Source organism: Triplophysa dalaica, chromosome 16, assembly GCF_015846415.1.
Source record: "Triplophysa dalaica isolate WHDGS20190420 chromosome 16, ASM1584641v1, whole genome shotgun sequence".
Lineage (NCBI taxonomy): Eukaryota > Metazoa > Chordata > Actinopteri > Cypriniformes > Nemacheilidae > Triplophysa > Triplophysa dalaica.
Window position 1 is genome coordinate 20447342 of NC_079557.1, and position 22079 is coordinate 20469420.

Consider the following 22079-nt stretch of genomic DNA (forward strand, 5'->3'; position numbering starts at 1 on the left):
CAGGGCGAATCTCATCCACCCCCGGTGCCCTGCTACCGAGGAGTTTCTTGACTACCTCTGTGACTTCTGCCTGGGTGTTGGACGAGTCCGCCTCCGAGCCCTCAGCCTGTGCTTCCTCAATGGAAGACGTGACGGCGGGATTGAGGAGATCCTCGAAGTATTCCACAAGCCTTCCAGGCCCGATAGGGTTCGGGGATTACCGCCTCGACAGGCACCGGAGACCTTGCGGCCACAGCTCCGAGTGGCCGCATAGACAATGGAGATGGAGAACATGGTCCACTCGAACTCAATATCTCGGGATCTGGTCGCAGCTCTGCTGGAGGTGGAAGCTGAAGATCTCTCTGACAGGGGATTCGGCCAAACGTTTCCAACAGACCCTCACAGTATGTTTGGGTCTGCTGAGTCTGTCCAGCTTCATTGATCAACAAGGGTCAAATACCACTAGAATATTTCAGTGACTGTACTAAACTAAAAGACATTTACTCTACAAGGAAAAAGACAGAGAAAAATATTTTTACATGTTGCTGAATATTAAATTGACCTGAATCAGCTAGAAAAGCCTGTGGTTGGCCACCTCGTGAAGTTACATAACCAATTTACCTTGAAAACAAATGGACAATTATAGAACAACTGTAATTGGATAAGCCACTTTCAAAGACATTGCCAACTTACTGGGTTCCAGTGATTTTACCGCGGTTACTGGCACTCCACTGCATGACATTTAGGAATAGTAATGCATGGCCTCTCGTTGTAAATTGTTATAAATGAGTATGCTAGCTACATGAGAGTGGTGTTAGTGGCTTCAAAATGTTGTGAGTTTAAGAAATCAGCATGCGGTAGTTAGTATGCACATATGGATCCCAGACACAAATGTTTGATTGCACTGACTTTTCACCAAGATCTGCAAAAAAGAAAACGTTCTGTTGATCAAACTCCTACAAAGTTGAAGATGTGGAGCTTTATTGCTTTGCAACAACAGGAGTTCATCACTGTGGTTTTATTTGGACTCAGAGACTGTCTCGCATGGGAACTAATAACATGATATCTTGAGGTCAAAGGCCAGTTAAACGTGGGAACCAGCAGACAAAAATGAATGACAGTCTAAGTGTAAAACAGGCCAGAAAGCTCTGTGGAAGCCGCACAGTCTCTATCATTAACAACTTTAAAAACAATTTTATCTATATAGCTTGTAATGATAGCTTCTGCCATTTTATAAGTTTCAACTCAATTTTCTTTATTGGTGTTGGGGTTTAGCAGCTGGAAAAGTGCAACTGCAGGTTGAAAATAGTCTTTAAAAGTCAAATACAGCAAATCAATTTCAACGTATCTTTCATTCTGCAAAGGGGTTAATTACAAATTGAAAAAAAATCTGTCCTCCTGAATGACACGTAGGTCCCTCTCCTATTGACATGGCACAATGTTGTTATTCCAGAGAATTCTGCTCTTGAAAACCAATGGAATGTAGCCATGTGTTCTAAATACGGCTTGCACATCGTAAGATTTAATGGGAGCCATGTGAATTTGAGATTAATGAGAGGTGAATTTGATTCTGCTGAGATTTAACCATGTTAACCATGTTAAACCATGTTTGCAACAGTATATGTTACCAGAGGCTATTTTCAAAGACTTGCTTCAAAGTTTCCTAAAGAAATCTGGTTGGCCCTGCAAATGTCCCTCTCAGGATCCTAAAGTGTCTCGGGTGGTTGTCAACATGGTAGTTACGAGGATGTTATGTCTGATTGCTAGATGTCTGAATACTAGGGCTTAATTAAGTCATTATTTCAGTTAATTAAGTCATATTATGTTAGTGAAATGAATGGCATTTAATAACAGCTAGAGTGAGAGTAAAACCTGAGTGCACAGCACTGACTGGAGAAACGGGTTGCCAGATATTTTTGGCTTACATTTTCAGCCTTTATTTTTTCGCGGCTAAAAATGATGAAGCCATAATCAGTCAAACATTTTTGTCAGTCTAAATTTCGGAGCATGTCTGTCAACCGCAACCAGAAAACAGGTCAGTAACAACAATCACAATACATGTCGGTCGATCACGTAACCCGTCACTAACAACAATCATGTAACATGTCAGTAACAACAAATGCATAACATTAGTTACAATAATTAGTTAACCACAACGACATAAAACGCTCAATCATATAACACGTCACGGTATTTTACTTTCGTTATGAGGTTTGTTTATTTCTTATTAAAAGTTGTTGAACGTTCGGCGTTGACCTCCTCCTTCCAATTTCTTGAACTTGATAACGTATTTTTACCTTAATAATTTTACCTTACCAGTTTGAGCCCGAGTCTGACGAAGAAACATCCAAAGACGATAGTAGATAATATATAGAACACTTAAATTAGACAAGTTCATACATTTACATTTATGCATCTGGCAGACGCTTTTATCCAAAGTGACTTACATTGCATCATCCTATAGATTTATACTTGGGGATGTGCAATCCCCTGGGATCGAACCCACAACCTTGCGTTGTTAACGCAATGCTCTTGCCTTACAGGTTGTGATTCGGGGGAGCTAACAGGTCCAAATAAGGTGGGTATCTCCCCCTCTTTCCAGGATAGTCTTATAACATACCCTGCAGTGATCGTGCCAAGATTGTTGAAGCAATCTTCGGTGAAATGACGCGTGCACAGTAAAACCCTGGGGTTATACTCCTTTGGTGTCATTTGAAAATGAATTGTAACCATTGTTTCCTCAGAAGTTCTTCCTTTGGTAGTTTAAATAAGACGCACTTAGTTTCACATCATAGAACCCAGGTTTTAGACGGCACACGCATCACAAACGAGGGACAATGGGGGAGGTCTGCAGTAATATCCATTGCAGCCAAGCAAGCAGATGCAGCAGCTGAATTAGCAGCAAAAGAAGCGGAACACTCAATGGTATATGAGATTGAAACTCGGAAGTGTGAACTGGAAAAACTAAGGGTAGAAAAGGATCTAAAGGCGGCTAGAGCCAAATTGTTGGTCTAAGATCAAGAAATTGCACAGGAAGGCAAAATTAATTCTTCAGTTTCAAGGCAACAGCACGATGCAAGTGTTATAATTCAGCAGCATCCCATTCAATGTCCTACTGACATCACAGCAGCAAGTCCTATTGAGATCATAGAAATATTCCGCCTCCAAAATCTGATGTGTCTTATTTTGCTCAAGCTGTCCAACATATCATTGCTCTAAACAGGCTGCATATAACAGAACCACCAGGGTTCAATGGTGAACCTATCCAGTTTATTGAATGGAAGGCTGCATTTGTATCGCTCATTGATGGAAATGCCATTTCTTCAGCTGACAAGCTGCACTATTTAAAAAGGTATGTCGGTGGGCCAATGCGTAAGTGCCTTGATGGCATCTTCTACAGAATGATAATGAGGCTTATAAGGATGCATGAAACAAACTCAACCAAAGATAAGGTGAGCGATTTGTGGTACAGAATTTAGAGAAAAATTATCCAAATGGCCAAAGATTCAGAATAAGGATGCTGAATGTTTAAGAGAATTCTCTGACTTCTTAAATGCATGTCATCAAGCTATTCCTCATATTAAAGGGCTTAAGATACTGAATGACTGTGATGAAAATCAAAAACTTGGATTGGCCAGCAGCAAGGTCGAACCATCAGGTCACAGACATTGATTGAGACTCAAGACTTTCCAAAGTTTATAGATTTTGTGAACTTTATGTCAATGGAAGCAGAAATTTTTCTTGTTATCCAGTTACCTCCTTCGGTGCTCTTTGTGCCTCTGACCTCACTTCAGAAAAAACAAACCATAAGGATGGTAAAAGAAATAGGGCTCACGTATTGCACACTCAAACAGCTATGGAAACTGATAAAAGGCCCACTAAAGGAAATTATAAAAGGTGCTCTTCTGTAAAGACAACAATCATAAGAATCACAACTGTCCTAAATTTGTGACAAAGTCATTAGAAGAGAAACATGAATATGTGAAGGATAGCGAGCTCTGCTGTGGTTGCATGAAACTAAGCCACAGTGCAAAAGACTGCCATTACCGTTTATCCTGTTAGACTTGTGGAGGCAGACATCCAGCGTGTCTACATGATGAAAATTACACGGAGAAAGTCAATTCTGCTCCAGGTCTCAAACCAAGGTGACATAGAGGTAACTGCTACCAAATCTTACAAAGTAGAGAATGATGAGCCATCCACCAAAACTACAACGATTGTGCCAGTTTGGGTATACCCTGAGAGGAATCCAGGCAATGAAAAACTTGTTTTTGCTCTACTTGACACATAAGTGATACTTTGTTGACAGAGAGCTGAGTAACCAGTTACAAGCTGACTCCTGTCCTGTGGGACTGAAGTTAACATCTATGACCGCAAAGGATGTTGTAATGCCAAGTGAAAGGGTTTCAGGTCTAAGAGTAAGAGGCTACAGCTCCTCTTCTCCCCTCAATCTGCCTGCTGCTTACACTAAGTACTCCATCATAGTGAATTGTACTCATATTCCTACTTGTGACACAGCTCAACACTTGAAGCATCTATCTACAATAGTGGACAAAATCTCACCTCTGCACGATTGTGAGGTTGGTTTCCTGATTGGCTACAGCTGTCCAAGGGCTTTGGCACCAAAACAGGTGATTTTAGGAGCAGACAATGCACCTTATGCAGTCCATACAGACCTAGGCTGGAGCATTGTTGGTCACCTGTGTTTACTTCATGAATCGCAGAGCTTTAACACCATCTGTCATAGAGTCAGCATTAAAGAGCTCCCCCAGTGACTCCCACAGATGTTATTATGGCATTGGTGTTCGATTTCAAAGACACTGGTGAAGACAATAAAACTGTGTCGCAGGATGACATCCTCATCTTAAATAGACTGCAGAAAGGCTTAAGGAAGAAGGACTATGGCCATTATGAGATGCCTCTTCATTTCAAAAAGAGACCCCACTTGCCTTACAAAAAGCAGCTTGCCATTGTAAGGCTCAATCATCTTAAATTTGTCATCTTAGCATTGTAACAAGATTCAAAGTAGGGAAGGAAGGAGACGGGAACCGGAAAACATTTAATATAAATCATAACAGCACAAAACAAAACATATATACAAATACAAATGTAAACTTTTTCAGGCAGGGTTCTCTCTCTTCGACGGTCCGGTCGCTCGTTCTCTTATATGCTCCCAATCTCCTACATGATTGGAGCCCGGTGTGCGCACAGCTGCCGCTCATTCACAATTACTCACCGGTCTCACACCACGGTCTCGCCCCGCCTACTCCACTACAAGCTTGTTTATCCCATGGCCTCAAAATTCATCACAAAAGACTTGGACACTGGAGTCACCAGTGTAACCAGCACAGAAAAAGTTAGCAAAAGAAGCTCGACAACTGTGTGCCCTAAGGTTAGAGCTGCACGATTCTGGATAAATTGAGAATCCCGATTCTTTTGTTTCAAATAGAGATTGCGATTATTTTACGATTCTAAATGATGACAAAGTCATACATAATTTACTAGAGGATCTGACCAAAAAAATAGTTTATTAAGGTTTGTAATATGTAGAACTTTGCTTCAAAATTATTACATAATTCATGGTTAACCTACAGTAACTATGGTGAGAAATGTTTAACCACAAATTCCATAAGTTTACTAAAGAGTTTTATATTTTTTTAACTTTAAATGCAAAAGCTTAACTTCCTATAAAGTATAAATGCATTGAATTTACTTTTCTCAGTAAAACAAATTCATGAGGTGACACTTTTTTATTTTGTACATTTGCCTGATATCTACAGACCGCTTGAAGGGGTCTTTACAGAAAAACACTACTGCATAAACATCATCTGCATCTCACCTGTAAACAGTTTATAATAACCCGAAAACATGAAATGATGGGCAATTTGACGAAAAGCTCTAATAGCGCAGCTTCTCTATTACTGTAATAGAGTAATAGGCTCTCTGATTAACCATAATGACGGATATAAGTGCATACTCGGATTTGTCCGTGCTACAGACTACAATCATTAGTTTCGTTTCAAACATGTCCAGTTAAGATGTGAAGCATAATCAGAACAATGTAACACAATCCTGACACTCATAAGAAAAGTTTTTTTTTCAGGCTGTATTTACTTTATATGTTGGTCTGTTATTTGGTGTGAGATTAATTTGGGCAGAGTAGGAGCTTGTAAACGCGTCTCATGCGTGTGAGTTGGCAACTCTCTGCTTTAATCCCAGTACTTCTGTGATCATTTGACACAGACATAATGATATTGTGTGTAAAGGCACTTGACCTCAGCTTTGATGATACACCTTCAGAGAGAGCTTTAGGGATCCACTGGCACATTGATTATGACAAATTTAGATTCTTTGTTGATCTCAAAGACCAGCTAGCAACACGCCGTGGCATATCATCTACAGTTGCATCACTGTATGATTTTACTGTGCTTTATTGCACCTCTCCCGCTTCATGGAAAAGCAGTGCTTCGTGAATGTGTAGAAATGGCACCAGGTCGGATGACCTCCTTCCTGAAGAACTGCAGCCAAGGTGGGAGCATTGGAAGGCAGATCCTGTGTGCTTGGAAAAGATCAATATACCCCGTTGCTATGTGCCTGTGAACTTTGGAAGGGAACTTCATCACTTTTCTGGTACCAGCAATAATAGATATGGCCAGTGTTCTTATTTACGACTAACAAATGAAGCAGGAAACATCCATTGTGAAAAATCTCAGTTGTTATGAGAAATATGCTTAAACAGGAGGTGGAATATGCAGACATAGAAGAGTTCTTATGGACCGATTCCCAAGTGGTTTTGGAATATATTAACAACAAAGCACTTCGCTTCCAGACGTTTGTGGGGAATAGTGCAGAAGAAACATCTCAGCACTGTTCCTCAACAGTGGAGATATGTTCCCGCTGATGAAAACCATACTGACCATACCTCAAGAGGTTTAAAAGCAGGTGATATTCTTACATCTAATTGGTTGACAGGGCCAAGTTTTTTATGGAAGGAGGATATAACTCCTGCAGCAGATATTGATTCAACATTAACAATTGGAGATCCTGAAGTTAGATGGGTTCAGACACAGAATGTAGAAACGACAGAAGCAGGACTTTCAGACCGTTTGTCAAAGCTGTCTTCATGGGCTGGAGCTATTCAAGCACGGTAGCGGAACGAGAAGATGCCAAGTGCATCATCATTACGGATTTAGAAAGAAACACTAATCCAGAGGATATCAAGTTATTGAGAAAGGGGGCCCAGCTGTCATTGAGCAGCAAGCTGTATCATCTTGATGCCTTCCAGGATCAGGGAGCTGTCAAGGTAGGAGGAAGGCTTTGCAATGCGCCTCTACCCAGCTCAGTTAAACACCCAGTAGTTATTCCTACAGACCACCACATAACAAAGATGATTATCTCTCAATGTCATAAGAATGTTAAACATCAGTGCAAGGGCTTAATAATAAATGAGATCAGATCACAAGGATACTGGTTTATAGAAATGAGCAGAGCAGTAGCATCCTTTCTTCATGCCGGAAGCTCAGGAAACTGACAGAAGAAGAAATAATGGCCTACCACCAGAGTGTACCAATCCATCACCACCGTTCACGTATTGTGGTATGGACAGCATTGGACCCTTTGCATATTACTTCTTAGCTCCTGGCTGATGAATGGCACACTGTTTGCTCAATTTTGGGAACTTTTGAAGTTTATTGTATTGATGTTTTCTGAAGTTGATAGCTAACTTTCAACTTGTCGTTAGCATATATGCAGGTTTGGAATACCACTAAGGGCATTGCAATTTTTAATGTTGCTATGCCAATTGTTTAAAACCCATTTGTAGAAGGTGTTTAATTTGTATTGAAGATGTTTATTGAGAGTTCAAAGAAATTATGTTATTTACTTTTTACGGAACAGTAAGGAAAGGGTATTAAATGAGCCTGTAGGCTAATTTTGTGATTTATTGTCACACTCTTTATGGTATACAGTAGTACTATTAGACTAAAAAAGGGTATTTCTTACTGCATGTGTTTGTTACGAACATTTATATATAATTTTGAGTGTTTAATTATTGATGGTTTGTTTGTTTGTTTGTTTTATTCAGCTCTTAAAGGGTTTTTTGAAGAAAAAATAGAACCCTCTAAAAAAATCAGTTCTTGATTAAAGTCCATCAGTTCAGCTTGGAATGCTACCATTGTGGCTCTACATCCAGATGGCCTAGGCTATAAGAAGATAATCAAGACCCTTAAACTGAGCTGCAGCAGGGTGGCCAAGACCATACAGCGGTTAAACAGGACAGGTTCCAGTCAGAACAGGCTTCGCCATGGGCGACCAAAGAAGTTAACTGCACGTGTTTAGTGTCATATCCAGAGGTTGTCTTTGGTAAATCGAGGTTGAAGGGGTGGGGGGTCAGCCTGTCAGTGTTCAGACCATACGCCGCACACTGCATCAAATTGGTCTGCATGGCTGTCGTCCCAGTAGGAAGCCTCTCCTAAAGATGATGCACAAGAGAGCCCGCGAACAGTTTGCTGAAGACAAGCAGACTAAGGACACGGATTACTGGTGCCTACCTAAACCCTATTGAGCATCTGTGGGGCATCCTCAAATGGAAGGTGGAAGAGCGCAAGGTCTCTAACAAACACCAGCTCCATGATGTCGTCATGGAGGAGTGGAAAGGACTCAAGTGGCAACCTGTGAAGCTCTGGTGAACTTCATACCAAAGTGTCCCAAAAATATTGGTAGCCATACAAAATATTGACACTTTGGACCCAATGGGAGATTTTCACTCAGGGGTGTACTCACTTTTGTTGCCAGTGGTTTAGACATTAATGGCTGTGTGTTGAGTAATTTTGAGCGAACAACAAATTTATACTGTTATACAAGCTGTACACTCACTACTTTACAGTGTAGCGAAGTGTCATTTCTTCAGTGTTGTCACATGAAAAGATATAATAAAATATTTACTAAAATCTGAAGGGTTTACTCACTTCTGTAAGATACTGTAATTGATTACTTTTTAAAGGGAATCTTGGTAGTATTGGCATTTTGGCATAAATTTCTGTCGATATGTCGGATTAAGAGTAAGCAGAGGAGAAAGAGAACTCAGTTGACTATTTTGCGCGGAATTCCGGCTGCGCGCATATCTAAAACAGCACATGAGAACCGAATCCACACCTCTTTTGGATGTTCTTGGGAATATTTAAATAGGCAAGTCTTAAAAACATACAAATTATAAATTTACAGAACGTTACACCACTGGCTCGATCGTGCAATTGACAGTTCCCTCAACTGGCCCGAGGATCTCCAATGATGGCTCAGGGCCATCGGGCAGTCCTTTATGTTAAGCCCTGACTTGGCAAGGCAAGTTCAAAGTTTATTCCTCACATACACAACCATGCATAGTATGACATTCCATGAAATACTTTTTCGACTCTCCGAATAAGAATAGAAAAGAGAAAGAAGGAAGGTTAAACTATATATAAACTATTTATAAATAGTGTAGGGGAATAGGGAGGCGTCCATATAAAGTGCAGGTGCTGTGCAATATATGTATATACATGTAGTATACAATTATATTCAATGTGGAATGTATGCATATGTGTGTGCATAAGCATTCCTGTTGTCGTATGAGTGTGAGTTACGCAGGAGAGTTCTGGTTGAGGGTCCTCCTCATTCTCTCTGTATTTGCCTTCAAGGAGCAATTACATAAGATTGTCAGTTACAACTATCACGTAACATGTCAGTCAACCACAATCACATAACACCTTTTTATGTAACAGCACATAACACATGCATTTTCTATCAGAATCTAATGCTGTTCCAAAGCTTGAAACAAGGGCATTGCAGTGATGTCATTAGTTACAGATGTATTTATCTCAAAAGCTCCAGATAACACAGCTGTCCTGTCCTGCTGTCTTTCAATGCTATTTTAATACCCTTTAAAGCAACCCCAAACTGGCCTCTGGGGAACTTGTGTCACCTCTCCTGCACAAGGTTAACAACACCCTAAGAGCTGTCACCATAGAGGCCCTTAAGGGAGTTGGGAAAGGGCTCTCTCTGTGGGATTAGGGTAGACAATTCAAGGTATTTTGGGGTAAAGCACCCATTACAAAGTTGTTTTGCTGACCTTGGGTCTCAGACTTGAAGGATGTATGACTAGTGAACCTACCATAGAGCGTGTGAGTGACTCCATTCTGCGTATGTCTGACTCCGCTTATATAACAAAAATCACAGTGTTAAAGAACCGTGACTCCACAACAGACGCATTTTACCCCTGCTTACCAAAAAACACATGCCTAAATAGTTGGAATGAAATACGAAAACATCTAATCTGGAACAGTTAATCCCTGTTTTTTAAATTAAAAGTTTCTGGTGATGTGTACAATCTGTTTAACTTCAAAATACAGTGGCTGTGATGGTCTCCATAGCAACAGCACCAGCACAGTTCACTACCATTGCGATGGTGAAGTGCCACTGAAGGTAGTGTGCACATCAGATACAAGTGTACACTACAAGTTTGTGTACAATTTTAATAACAGTTAAAAAAAAAAACTAGTTTGGTAAACTCTGACATGTAAATTTATATCATGTGATAATGTTTGACCAATAGAAGATCAATGCTTCAGAGCATGACCTTTTCAGGTGAAGGAAACCCTGAAAATAACAGTATTGTGTCCCATTTACAGCTGTTAAATAACAACAACAGTGCAATTGTCAGAATTCATAATGTGTAAATAAAATCTATCATTTTTCAAGTTTTCTGGTAGAGATTTCACTTTCTGAAAGTCTAGTCTGACCTCGGAATAAATCATATTATTACATGGCTCGTTGGAATGCTTTATTCTGATTGGGCATTCGCGACATTTGCAGGTTTGTTATTCCAAGAGCCATTTAGAGAGAGTTCTGCCAACGGAAGTCCAAAACACTGGAGCGTCACGTGATTCATGGAGCCTTTAGATAGTTCCAGGTAGTTGTTTCATTCATTAAATGGCTTTAGTCTTTAAATTGGTAAGAAGTTTACCTTAGTTGGTCCGTTAGTCATAGCTCCATGCTTAACTATTAACTTCCAGGAACTATTGAGAGCCTCCATGAACCGCATTGTTGTGAAAAAACTGTTCTCTCTCAATGGCTCTGGTTATTCCCCAAAATCAACCTCTCAAAACTAACAACGCACGGTAACCCGAATGCAGCAAAGCATATTGACAGGTTTTTTTGACAAATTAAATATAAATATGTCTTTGAAGAACACTGTATGACATTATATATACAGATGATTAAACCAAATTGCCTGTGACATACGAACGTTGTTTCTTACATTAAAACTGAAAGTAAACAGCTTTACATCACGGATGGTCTGCAATCTGTAAAAATGAGCTAATAAAAGATTTCAAATTCACAATTCATGTCCAATTTTTTCTCATGTGCCAATTAGCCTGTATCCCTTACTTAAAAACTCTGCTCTGTCTGTCCAAATGGTCCATGTTAAGCTTTGGCTCAGTTCTCAGACCTATGTCAGACGGGGACATTACAGAAGGGTAAGGGCTGTTTGGACATTTAGGGGTATAAACAATTCCCACACATTATTAAGTAAGAAAGCACATAGATCCATCAATATCCCTTGTGTTAAAATGATGAAGTGATAGGTTAAATTGTGCAGCTGTGAATTTACAGTATAAGAAATAGTTGACAAAGGGCTGTTCAATTATTCAAAAGTTTAAAAAAATCTAATAATTGAACGGACCGGAGTCAATTGTTCTGCTTATACCACGGCTTACAGGACATTGTGCAAAAAAATTGTCCATGTTTAATTTCAACGTTTGTCATGTTTTCGTCTTTAAAATGATGCTGATGGTAGGACTACTTTCTTGCGTATCAGAAAGGCCAGTGATAATGATATTATCTATTCCTCGTATTGTTTGTATGCAGCAACAACAGTGAAAAAAAAAATCACTCAACCTTTTGAAAGAGTAGGTCTATCAGAATATATACATGTTATCAGTCATTTGCGCATGAAGAGGATAAAAAAAACAATAGGCTATAAGTGTTTATGAATTCATTTTGTTAGTTTTTTTTATTTAGTTATTTCATTTATTCGATTTCAGTATTTTTTTTCTATATTTGTTTTTTAAATGCTATATGTATTGAAACGAAACTGTACATGCGTTTCCATTAACAGTATAGTTTGACATTATAAACGTCAGCTCAAGAGCAGGGTGCAGTGTGAGGTGATGGCCTGTAGGCCTCACTATAACCTTTCTGTTGGCGAAGTGATGTGGAACCATAATGTGGTCAGCAGACCTGGAACACCTTCATAGCTGTGCATTTACTGAAAGTTTGAAGCATTCAACAGCCCCATGGTATAAAGTTAAATAACTCATTCAAATCAGGCGTGCCGCACACAGCATGAAACGTGAAGGCAAATCAATTTGATCGCCTCCTGGTGACTGGCTGCCGTATAGGTCATAATATAGCCCTCTCTAAATACAATCAAAATCACTCAAAACTAGAAAAAAATACAACGGGAAGTTTAAAACATTTTTGTTTTCTCTGACATTTTGTTTTTATTTTTCTACAATGGTAGGGAACGGGGCTGTGTCATTTTCCTTTAATATGCTCGATGAAATAATGAAAATAACAGATGAACTGGACAAAGCAAAAGACAAACAAGCAGCTCTCATAGGTATACTGACACGTATAGGCATGGATGCATGAAGCCCAAAACCACTGAAACAAATGGGACGAAAAAGGAGCCAGCTTAACGTAAACCTTTCTAAGAGCACCTTTATGATATCAAACACTCTCTGTAAACATTACATTTGTGCATTTGGCAGACACTTGTATCCAAAGTGACCTACATTGCATTGTACTATACATTGGTTTCTAAGAATGTGCAATCCCCTGGGATCGAACCCATGACCTTTACGTTGACCACAGAGCCACAGTAAAGCTAAAGTCCTCTTTAGCTAAAAATGGCCACCTTCAGCACAGACTTTATAACTCACAAATACATGTAAGCCCTGTCCATTTGTAGACCATGCCTCCTGGAGAGGCGAACACAAGTAGCCAACAATAGGACCGTGCATGTCAGCGTTACTGTTTTGGCGGTTTCCAAGGCGCATCGCTGACTCGCAGAAACAGCTGCAGCATGTGCCTCAGTGGAAGTCTGCAGATAGCTTGCTTGTTTTCTTGCGATTCAATCTACTTGTTTTGGCAGACTCTTCATGTTGTCCTCCCTAACACAAATGTATTGTGAAGGGGATTTTTTTGAAAAAGGACACAAAAAGGGAGAGGAAGGATCGTTTTAGATTCAGTCCTCTGTTTTCTCCATTTTAGAACATGGCTGCCAAGTCATGCTAGTCACGTAGATGTTTGACTGTTCTGAGGGACATTAGCTTTAAACCTTCGGGGTGGCCAGTATGATCAAAATCTTAAATTACAGTACTGTTATAGCAATGTTATCTCATATTTGAATTCCTAAAGCTTAAAAACAAAATCATGTTAGAAGTCCAACCATTTTCAATGACAAACGCCAAAGATTAAAGGCAGAAAAGATGTTAATAGCAAGGTCACTGATTATTTTACGTTATTTAATGGTTTCCCCTGCAGACTGGTTAAATGATGACAGGAAACAAGCCTTTTGTTTCAGCCATGTCCCGACTTCTGTGCCCTTCTTTTCGCTTCAGCTCATGCTGGTTCTCTGCTCATCATGACATCAGTTTCAGCCATGTGTGGGAAATCTCGGGGCCCCTCGCTGCTGAGCGGGACACTGATACACGCCAAGCGCTGTGTGCAGAGGCTATTTTAAGAAGCCGTAAATATGGGAACTTCCTCTGTGTAAGTGTATCTCATATCCCAAAGGATCTTTTTGCAATATTAACTAAATGTAAGTAAGATGTGCTGCCATATGCTTGACTTTCTACTGGTTTACGGAGATGCCTTGATTAATTATATTAGAACAGAACATGACTGACTCTGAGACTCCGAAAAACATTTGTACTACACTTGGCCAATAGATGTTTTTAACAATCAAACGATTATGTCATTGCATTGTTTCTTGATGTTGCCCACATTGTGTTGTCTACAAACTTCTGGTCTCCATCACTCACTTTACTACACATCTTTGGCCCTTTCTCTAGGATGTGTGTTAATCCTTACTCCGCTATGTGTCTGTTTGCTTGGCTATTATACAATGGCTGTTAGAATCCAGATCTGTTTGTTAGGTCACTGTCTCCTGTGTGAAGCTTTCGAACAGGACCGTTAAAGGAAAGCTTGCTAAAGCCTTTGGTGATTAATTTCATTTGTTTGTTTGAACAATCTAACATTTTGCATATTTGTCCCTCCAAGTACAGTTTATATATATATTCTCTCAGATATGCAATAAATCTGTTCCTCTATAAACATTGTCTTGAGTCAGTTTTTTTCTTGCAGTCGACTGTGACTGAGTGGATGATAGATAGCAGACAAACTACATACACTATACTGATAAAAGTATTGGGACGCCCTCTTCTAATGAACAAGTTTGACCGCTTCAGTTATTTTCTGTGAGCAGAGCACAAATCTTAATCCTACAGCATATAATGATATTCTTGAGAATTGTGTGTTAGATCGCCAGCACCTGCGGCTGTCAACAGGAAGTTTTATAATGCTGGAGAGGACACAGGAAACAGGCTTTTTAAGCATTACAAAATGTTTTATCATTTAAAAAAGGGAAAATAAAAAATAAACATTTTGGGTCGTGTGAGATTCTGTAGACTAAATTTCACCCCATGTGAGAGAAATATTAGGCTTTATTTGCATAAGAAAAATCTATTATGATTTTTAAAACTTTCTCGTCATGACAGTCCAAATTCTCATTTCCAATTCTCAAAACCAGCTCCCTTTCATTACTGTTATGATCAAATTAAATAAAAAAAATGATTTAAACTTATTGTATGATAAGTCGCCTTACTTAAAATAATAAGAAGTATGATGGAAACTATGTCACAATACAAACAACTACAACGTTGAAAGAACCGCCGCCTGCTGGTTACATTATGCAATTGCATAACTCTCTCAGTGTTACATTAGCTCAGCATCATGCAACATGATGCCAGTATTTGTTAATACGATGCTGTCAACGTTTGGACTCTATATTTATGGATAATTCCCATCAAGGTCCTGGGAAAGTCACAACCTTGCCAACTCTGCATAGCTCAGAAGTCAGTGGCCATCCCTCTCTCATCGTGGGAGTTACATTTCCTGTTTAACTCTACAACAGTGAACTCATGACGTCCCCAAAAATATAACAACAAACTCACATGAAACGCATTGTAAGAGTTCTAGAAAGAGTTATAATAAACCGTATTGTGTAAATTAAAGTCATTATTTTCCTTTTAAGAAACCAACTGCGACTATTTCTTTAGTTAAATATTACATCATCATTTTAATATGATAATAAATAGGCTACCATATTTTTTTGGGGGGGGGACTTTTATAATTTGATATGCACAAGACAGTGGAGGCAGACGGGACCATGAGGGTGCGATCGGGACATGACCGAACAGCTCATACGTTTCTGGGGCGCTAAACTAACCGCTGGGCTCCAGCTCCGACATATGTTATTAGATTCATAATAATCATTATTTATTTTCTGTACAACGGCAATATAAAAAGTACATTGACACTTAAAGTGTGTACAAACAAACAAAGTGGCGTTTTTTTTTAAAGAACCAACGTTATATCTCAGGCACACAATATATCGACAAAGAGTTTTTTGGACATATCTGCTTTAGCGAGACATGTCCAAAGTTACCACATGAAGAACTTGCTGTGACCGCTACTGGACACATATATCAAGTTATTTTACGTCCACCAAAAAGTTATTAAAAGAACAAAAATACAACAGAAAGTTAACTCTGAGAAAAGCTCTGGCATTGACAGAATGACACATCTAACGCAATGGCATTTAATAAATACGTCATGGGCCCACATTGTGTATAAATATGACTATTTATATGTATAATTTATATAGTATTATATTGCACATAACGGGCCTACCTTGCGGAACCGTGTTTTGACACATTAATCTCCTCTTGGCTGCCGCTTCAGAGAAAATCCGTGCGGAGGATTCGTTATTCCCCATCGAAGCTAATATTGTAACTAACATTAAAATGACAGATAATGTAAAATGACAAACAAAATACGTCTGATTAATCTCGAAAAGCGTTGACCTCGAGGAAGACTGCAGCGAACTGAAAACCCCGCCTAAATTCCATTTGAAAATATAAAAACACACAACACGTGCACGCTTTATCTCCCGCGAGCTGTCCAATCGGTGATTTGGGCGAGTCAAAAGACATCTGCGCAACTTCACTGGGTGATGCCCAGACTGACCGGTGTATGATATCACAGTATCGCGAGAGCGTTTGCACAGCATCGCTCTCGCGGTAATACGATGCCATACGTTGATCGATTTTCGCAGCGACGCGTGGAGTCCGCCACACCTCCCACCTACGAACTTTCAAACGGTCTTGCCGCGCTGTGTGCCGGCAAAAACAACTTGCGTAGGTGACAAATACGACTGTGTTTTAAGCATCAAGATCATGTAAACGTTTATTTAACACATTTATGCAAATACTCGTAACTAACAGGTTTGTAGTGAAGTTTTAAAATTTTTTCCTGCATTTGGGTGTTGCTCTCCAAATTTAATCTGAGATATGATTTGATAATTCATTTCGACAACCTAACCATTTCATATTTTTGTAGTTATCAAATGAAATGAATCGTAACCACATTTTATAGAGGCACATAGACATTTAACCCCCCAAAAGTATTATTATTTAATGCTTACTCTTATGTTTTTCACATATGACAAGTGTAAATCAACAACTTGCAACAACATCTACCAACTCAACAGATTTGCCAGTTTTCATAAGGTGGGATAAAGGGATCTGATTTTGACAAGTGATTGATGTCCTCAGGGCAACATGTTTTGATGACCTAAGGACAACATTTTTATAAACAAAACCTAAACCCACCCCAAACCTAACCATAACTTAAACCTAAAATCAGAGGAAAATAATAATTGAAAAACAATGGTCTAGAACCTTACCCTTAAAAATAAATTGTTAACTTATTTCTGAAATCTTATTGGTTGATTTAAATGTGTCCCAGGGTCAACATGTTGCCCTAAGGACATCAACCACTTGGGGGAAACATCAAATTGGGATTCTGCCAACCTGTTGTCCTTGAATTATGTCTTTGAATTTTGCTGAAATGATCTGGTCTGGTTTGAAATATTCTTCTTGCCCTTCTGATCCGTGGAGAGATTTACTACAGAGTTGTCTTCTTTGAAATTGTAAATCTTCCCTCTGAGTTCTTTTGATTCTGCAATTGTTTGTTTTGGCAGTGGCCTTGTTTTTTCACAAAGTTTATTTCTATTAATAACATATTCAAATTAACATAATACACATCCAGTCTATAATGTTAGACTTTTTTGATAACTCTTTCAAATGAAAGCTTTTTTATAAAGCACATGTTTGCAACCGTTTTCAAAAACACATTTATGAACTGGATAAGGTGAATAATGAATCAAACATTACAGTGCAGATGTGCTCTATTCTTCTCACACTGCATTTATAGATACACGTGACTTACTTGATTATATATCAATTTGGGTTTAAAAGTTGTTCACCTATTGTTATTAAATGAATCTGGTTCTACTTAAGGTGAAATCATATAAACAAACGTTTATGACATTTTAAAACAAAAAGTAGTAAATAATAATTAAACGCAGTCAACCCTCAGAAAAATAGTGATGGTATTCTGAGATGTAACCTGAAAGATCACCAGAGGGCGCTCTTTATTCATAGTTTCATGCACGATTTCAGTATTTTAAAACATTAAAATCATTCTCTCTCTGAACAAAAAAATAACATTATATAGAAAATAAGCATCTTTTATATAACTACTACATATTAATATCAAACAATTCCAAATATGTCATACAACAAAAAACAATTTAAACACATTCAGAGTATGTTGCAATGAATTTGTTTACAAATGTATGATCAAATAAAACACCATAAAACAAGTTTGTTACCTTGAAAAGATACAAAAATCTCTTTTATAAGCAATATTAGGGTATATTTGGAATATATATTTGAATATATGTTCCCAAATGTTTTGTTTTGTAGATCTTGGAAAGAGTACATTGACATTAGAGACTAAAGAAAGAGTGTGGTGTGTGAATCATCATATCAGGCACCATATCAGTGCAGCCCCCTTAATTGCCTAAAATAACACACACGGGCAGATTAACTCACTGTAAAAAAATCCAATTTGCTAAATGTTCTCTCTACAAATATAAATAAGTAACTTGAACAAATAATTTTTAGTTAAAGGTGTCAAATTATTGTTTTGCATATACTGAACAAAATTAGCCTAAACATATTTCCAACAAAGATTTTTGTTGTCTGGATTTTGTTGACTGGACCAACATGCATCACGAAACACTATTCTGAACAAAAATACTATAAGAGTTTGAAAGTTCCCAAGATGCATTCCAGCATGTTAAATTCTGTGTTTCTTATTTGTTTTTCTTTAATGATTAGTGTTTTAGTTCTTGCTGGCTTTATTCATGCTTTAATATCGTTGTTAATGTTAGTTATCTGTTGTGTTTAGAGTTTTTTTTAATGAATGATGGTTTTTGATGGTTATCACGGTTGAGGTTTGTGTGTATAATGTTGATGCGTAATTGCATGACATAACGTCAGATATGGTTTAAACACAGTCAACACAAACTATTTAAACATGTCCAATTAAATTTGTCAAGTAAAATTATATTCTCTATATGTTCGGCCAACAAAATATTTTGTTCTGTATGTTCATTAGGTAAACTTGACTATGTTGAAAAAAAATGAAGTACGCACATCCAAAGTGGTTTAGTCAGGTGCTACACCAAAAGTACATCCGATAATAAAGAGAAGATCTGCACACTGTAATTCTCTCTTTTTTTTTTTTTTTTTTTTTTTTAAACAAGGCAGCGTTTAGATCAGAAGATCCTCGCCAGGCGTTAATGCCATAGTCCTGGTTTAAGCTAAGTGAAAACATGCCTTAAAATAACTTTTTTTTGCATGTGCCTGAAGAAAAGTGTGAGGGGATCACCACACAGAAGGCTAATTTCCTGGGAGATCAATCTGTGAAAGGGTGGGATGTCCGCTGCTCTCTTCCACTGAAAGATTAATGGACAACAACAAGCAGACCCCCCTTTTTTCACAGCAACAAAAGATCCGTCTGGGCCGCAGGGAGAGCATATGCCACCCAAATCAGCAGGATTTTATGAGTAAACAAGTCAAATCACTGAATTACATCTCACTATATATATTCACGTTTATTAATTTAGTTTGAGCGCATAGAAAATAATCTACTTTAAATAGACTTTTCATACAGTGACCCATTTTATGTCCCACTAAGGACTACAGAAGTGAACAATAAAAAATTAATGAAAATCATAAAAATACGGGATTGTTACAGCACATTCAGTACACACTTTCCTTCACGTTTTCACATTTTGACCTAAATCCTGGTGTTGTGTGTGACTTTCCACCCAAATCCTTTGCATTCAAGTCCACAGACACATGTGTTTGTGCCCAGACCCACTGAGGCATTAAAAGCAGAACTGCCTTTTTTTTAAGGCGGGTACCCATGCCAATTACGAAGCAACCGTGATTGAGTCTCATGAAAACACACAGCTCTGCCATCTTACGTGCTACAAAGGATGAGGGAGCCGAACACCCTGTCCTTGGCCCGATTCTGAGTGGCCTATAGTCATCACACTTTTCCCAAACGCCTTGCAGCTGCTCCTATTGTCCCCTCTAAGGGGGTCCGGCGGAGCCCGTGGTCTTCTGACCAGCCCTTCTGCCGTCTGACAGCGCTCAAATGATCTCATTGAGACGCCCGCGCGGGGACAATTGAACACACTGGAGTGCAATCACACGGCATTCCCAGTGTAGGATTCCAACGCACACGCGAACACGGGTCAGAATGCCCTAACATGTGGTCGGGTCAGTGTGAAAAAGGGATTGTTCAGATATTTTCCCAGCGATCATTTAAATGTTCACACGGGCCTGAGTTCAACTTCAAACAAAGAGAGCCGATGCAGTCAGCTGTGTTTGCATGTATTAAAGATGCTCATCTGTCGAGAACCAACATTATACGGACTTGCCCCCTAAGCAGTTTTAGAATCATAGCATAGGTGATGTCCTTATTGAGTTGCCAAAATTAGTAGGCTAGTGTTACAAAATGGTAATGTCACAGGTCTGCTTTGTTGATAAAATCTTGGATGAAGAACTTGATGAAACCAATTCTAAATTTTAAAAGCTGGCTTATGTTCTTACAGGGCATACACCCAAAATATGCCTGCTATCATCTTCAGGTCATCCAGTGTCAAACTGTGCCTAAGTTTGTCAATTCAACACTATTTGTAATCAGACTGTTATATTAGTAGTGTTCATAAGCACTGTGTGTGTCAATCATTTAATGGGATGCATATCAAAATGATTGTCTGTAAGATTGTAATCTACATATAAAGATGATGTCATTTCATTCAAAGGCTCATATTTACATCCGTGATTTATTTCTCAAAATGGTGGGCGTAATATTTGCTTCCCCTCCGTCTCTGACTGTAGGACAGTAATATCTATTAACTGTAAGACACACTAAAAAAAATATTTTACGATACTTTCCACTTTATTTAAACAATTAATTTTGCACCATTGTATTAGGTTTTATGTTTAAACAGAATAGCATTGTGTTATTGGACTAAAACCAGTAATGTTTTGGCTTACATAAATGTTAACATTTTAAATGTACATGTTTCAATCAAGTAGATCAAAATAATATTTGATGCTTGTTCAACATAAATTAATTTAGTTTTATTAAAGTAATGTTATAGAAACTAGGAACAAGATTTCCACTTCCCATCATGCTTTGCATGGGGATGAACAGAGAGTAAAAGTTACAAAAAAATGTTATTTTAAAGATCTTTTATCAAAATGATGAAACGGGGTTATATGATGAACTTAATCCATCCATCCATCCATTTTCTACCGCTTATCCGAACTACCTCGGGTCACGGGGAGCCTGCGCCTATCTCAGGAGTCATCGGGCATCAAGGCAGGATACACCCTGGATGGAGTGCCAACCCATCGCAGGGCATGAACTTAATCAATTCAAGTAATTTGGACATGGTTGTTTAAATTTACTCAGTTCAGTTTAGTTCATCGTACATTACACATTGTATTTGAGTAGAGATAACATATTTCTGTTGTGTGGAACCATTGTCCATATTTTAATTGAGTCAGTTTAAAGTATAATTTTTTCAGTCCAGTTGGTTATGGTTAAAATGACATCATCTGTAAAAAGTCTACTTCTTTCCTCTTTTTTGCTTTTGAATCGCACTCAAAGTGTAAGTTTAGGTAAGTAAAGAGAGACAGCGATGGAAACCATTGGCTCTTAGGGCAAACATTATAAAATGTGAAAATTATCACAGTATTGGTATTTACGGTTATTAGTAACTAATTGGAATAATTACACCATGTTTGATACCAAATTGAAACCACTTCTATTTGCAGCATGATTTCATAATTTTCTCTTGGGCTCAACACATGTAATCTTTTTTGTAAATTTCTCCAACTCATTATTGCTTTGAATCTTTTGTTTATGTCATGTGCTTCCTTTACTCAAGGCCAGGGCTTAACAGTGTAGATGACCTTGGGAGTGTTGCTGATTTGAATGTCACCAGAATCATGAGTCTTACGATTAAAAAAATTATGTGGCATTAGTCTTTGACGTGTTGGTTAGGTTGGAAATTGTAAGTAGAGTATGCTACCCTTTTTGTAAACCGTGTGAAATTTAACCAAATGTAAATGAAACAGTGTGTCGGCAAAAGTCTTAATATATTTCTGACATCAGGGTTTAAAAACAGATGCTGCTAAAAATACAATGTCTGACATTTCCATGTTGAGATATTGAGAGCGCAAGTCTTATCCTTATTCGAGTCCATGTCTATCCTATTGGTGTCGTTTCTAGTTTGCATTTGTTGCAATGCAATGTTTACCAAATCAACAGAACATACGATTGAA

The 22079-nt window shown here is 38.4% G+C and overlaps 1 protein-coding gene across 1 annotated transcript in view; it reads right to left on the reverse strand.

The window, feature by feature from the left end:
• neurl1b (neuralized E3 ubiquitin protein ligase 1B) overlaps nt 1-16192 on the reverse strand; it is a 32824-nt gene extending 16632 nt beyond the window's left edge. Inside the window, exon 1 of the mRNA XM_056769633.1 lies at nt 15994-16192. Coding sequence (XP_056625611.1) covers nt 15994-16102 — 109 coding nt within the window. The 5' untranslated portion in view covers nt 16103-16192. The remainder of the gene's footprint in view (nt 1-15993) is intronic.
• Between the last annotated feature and the right edge of the window lie 5887 nt (nt 16193-22079).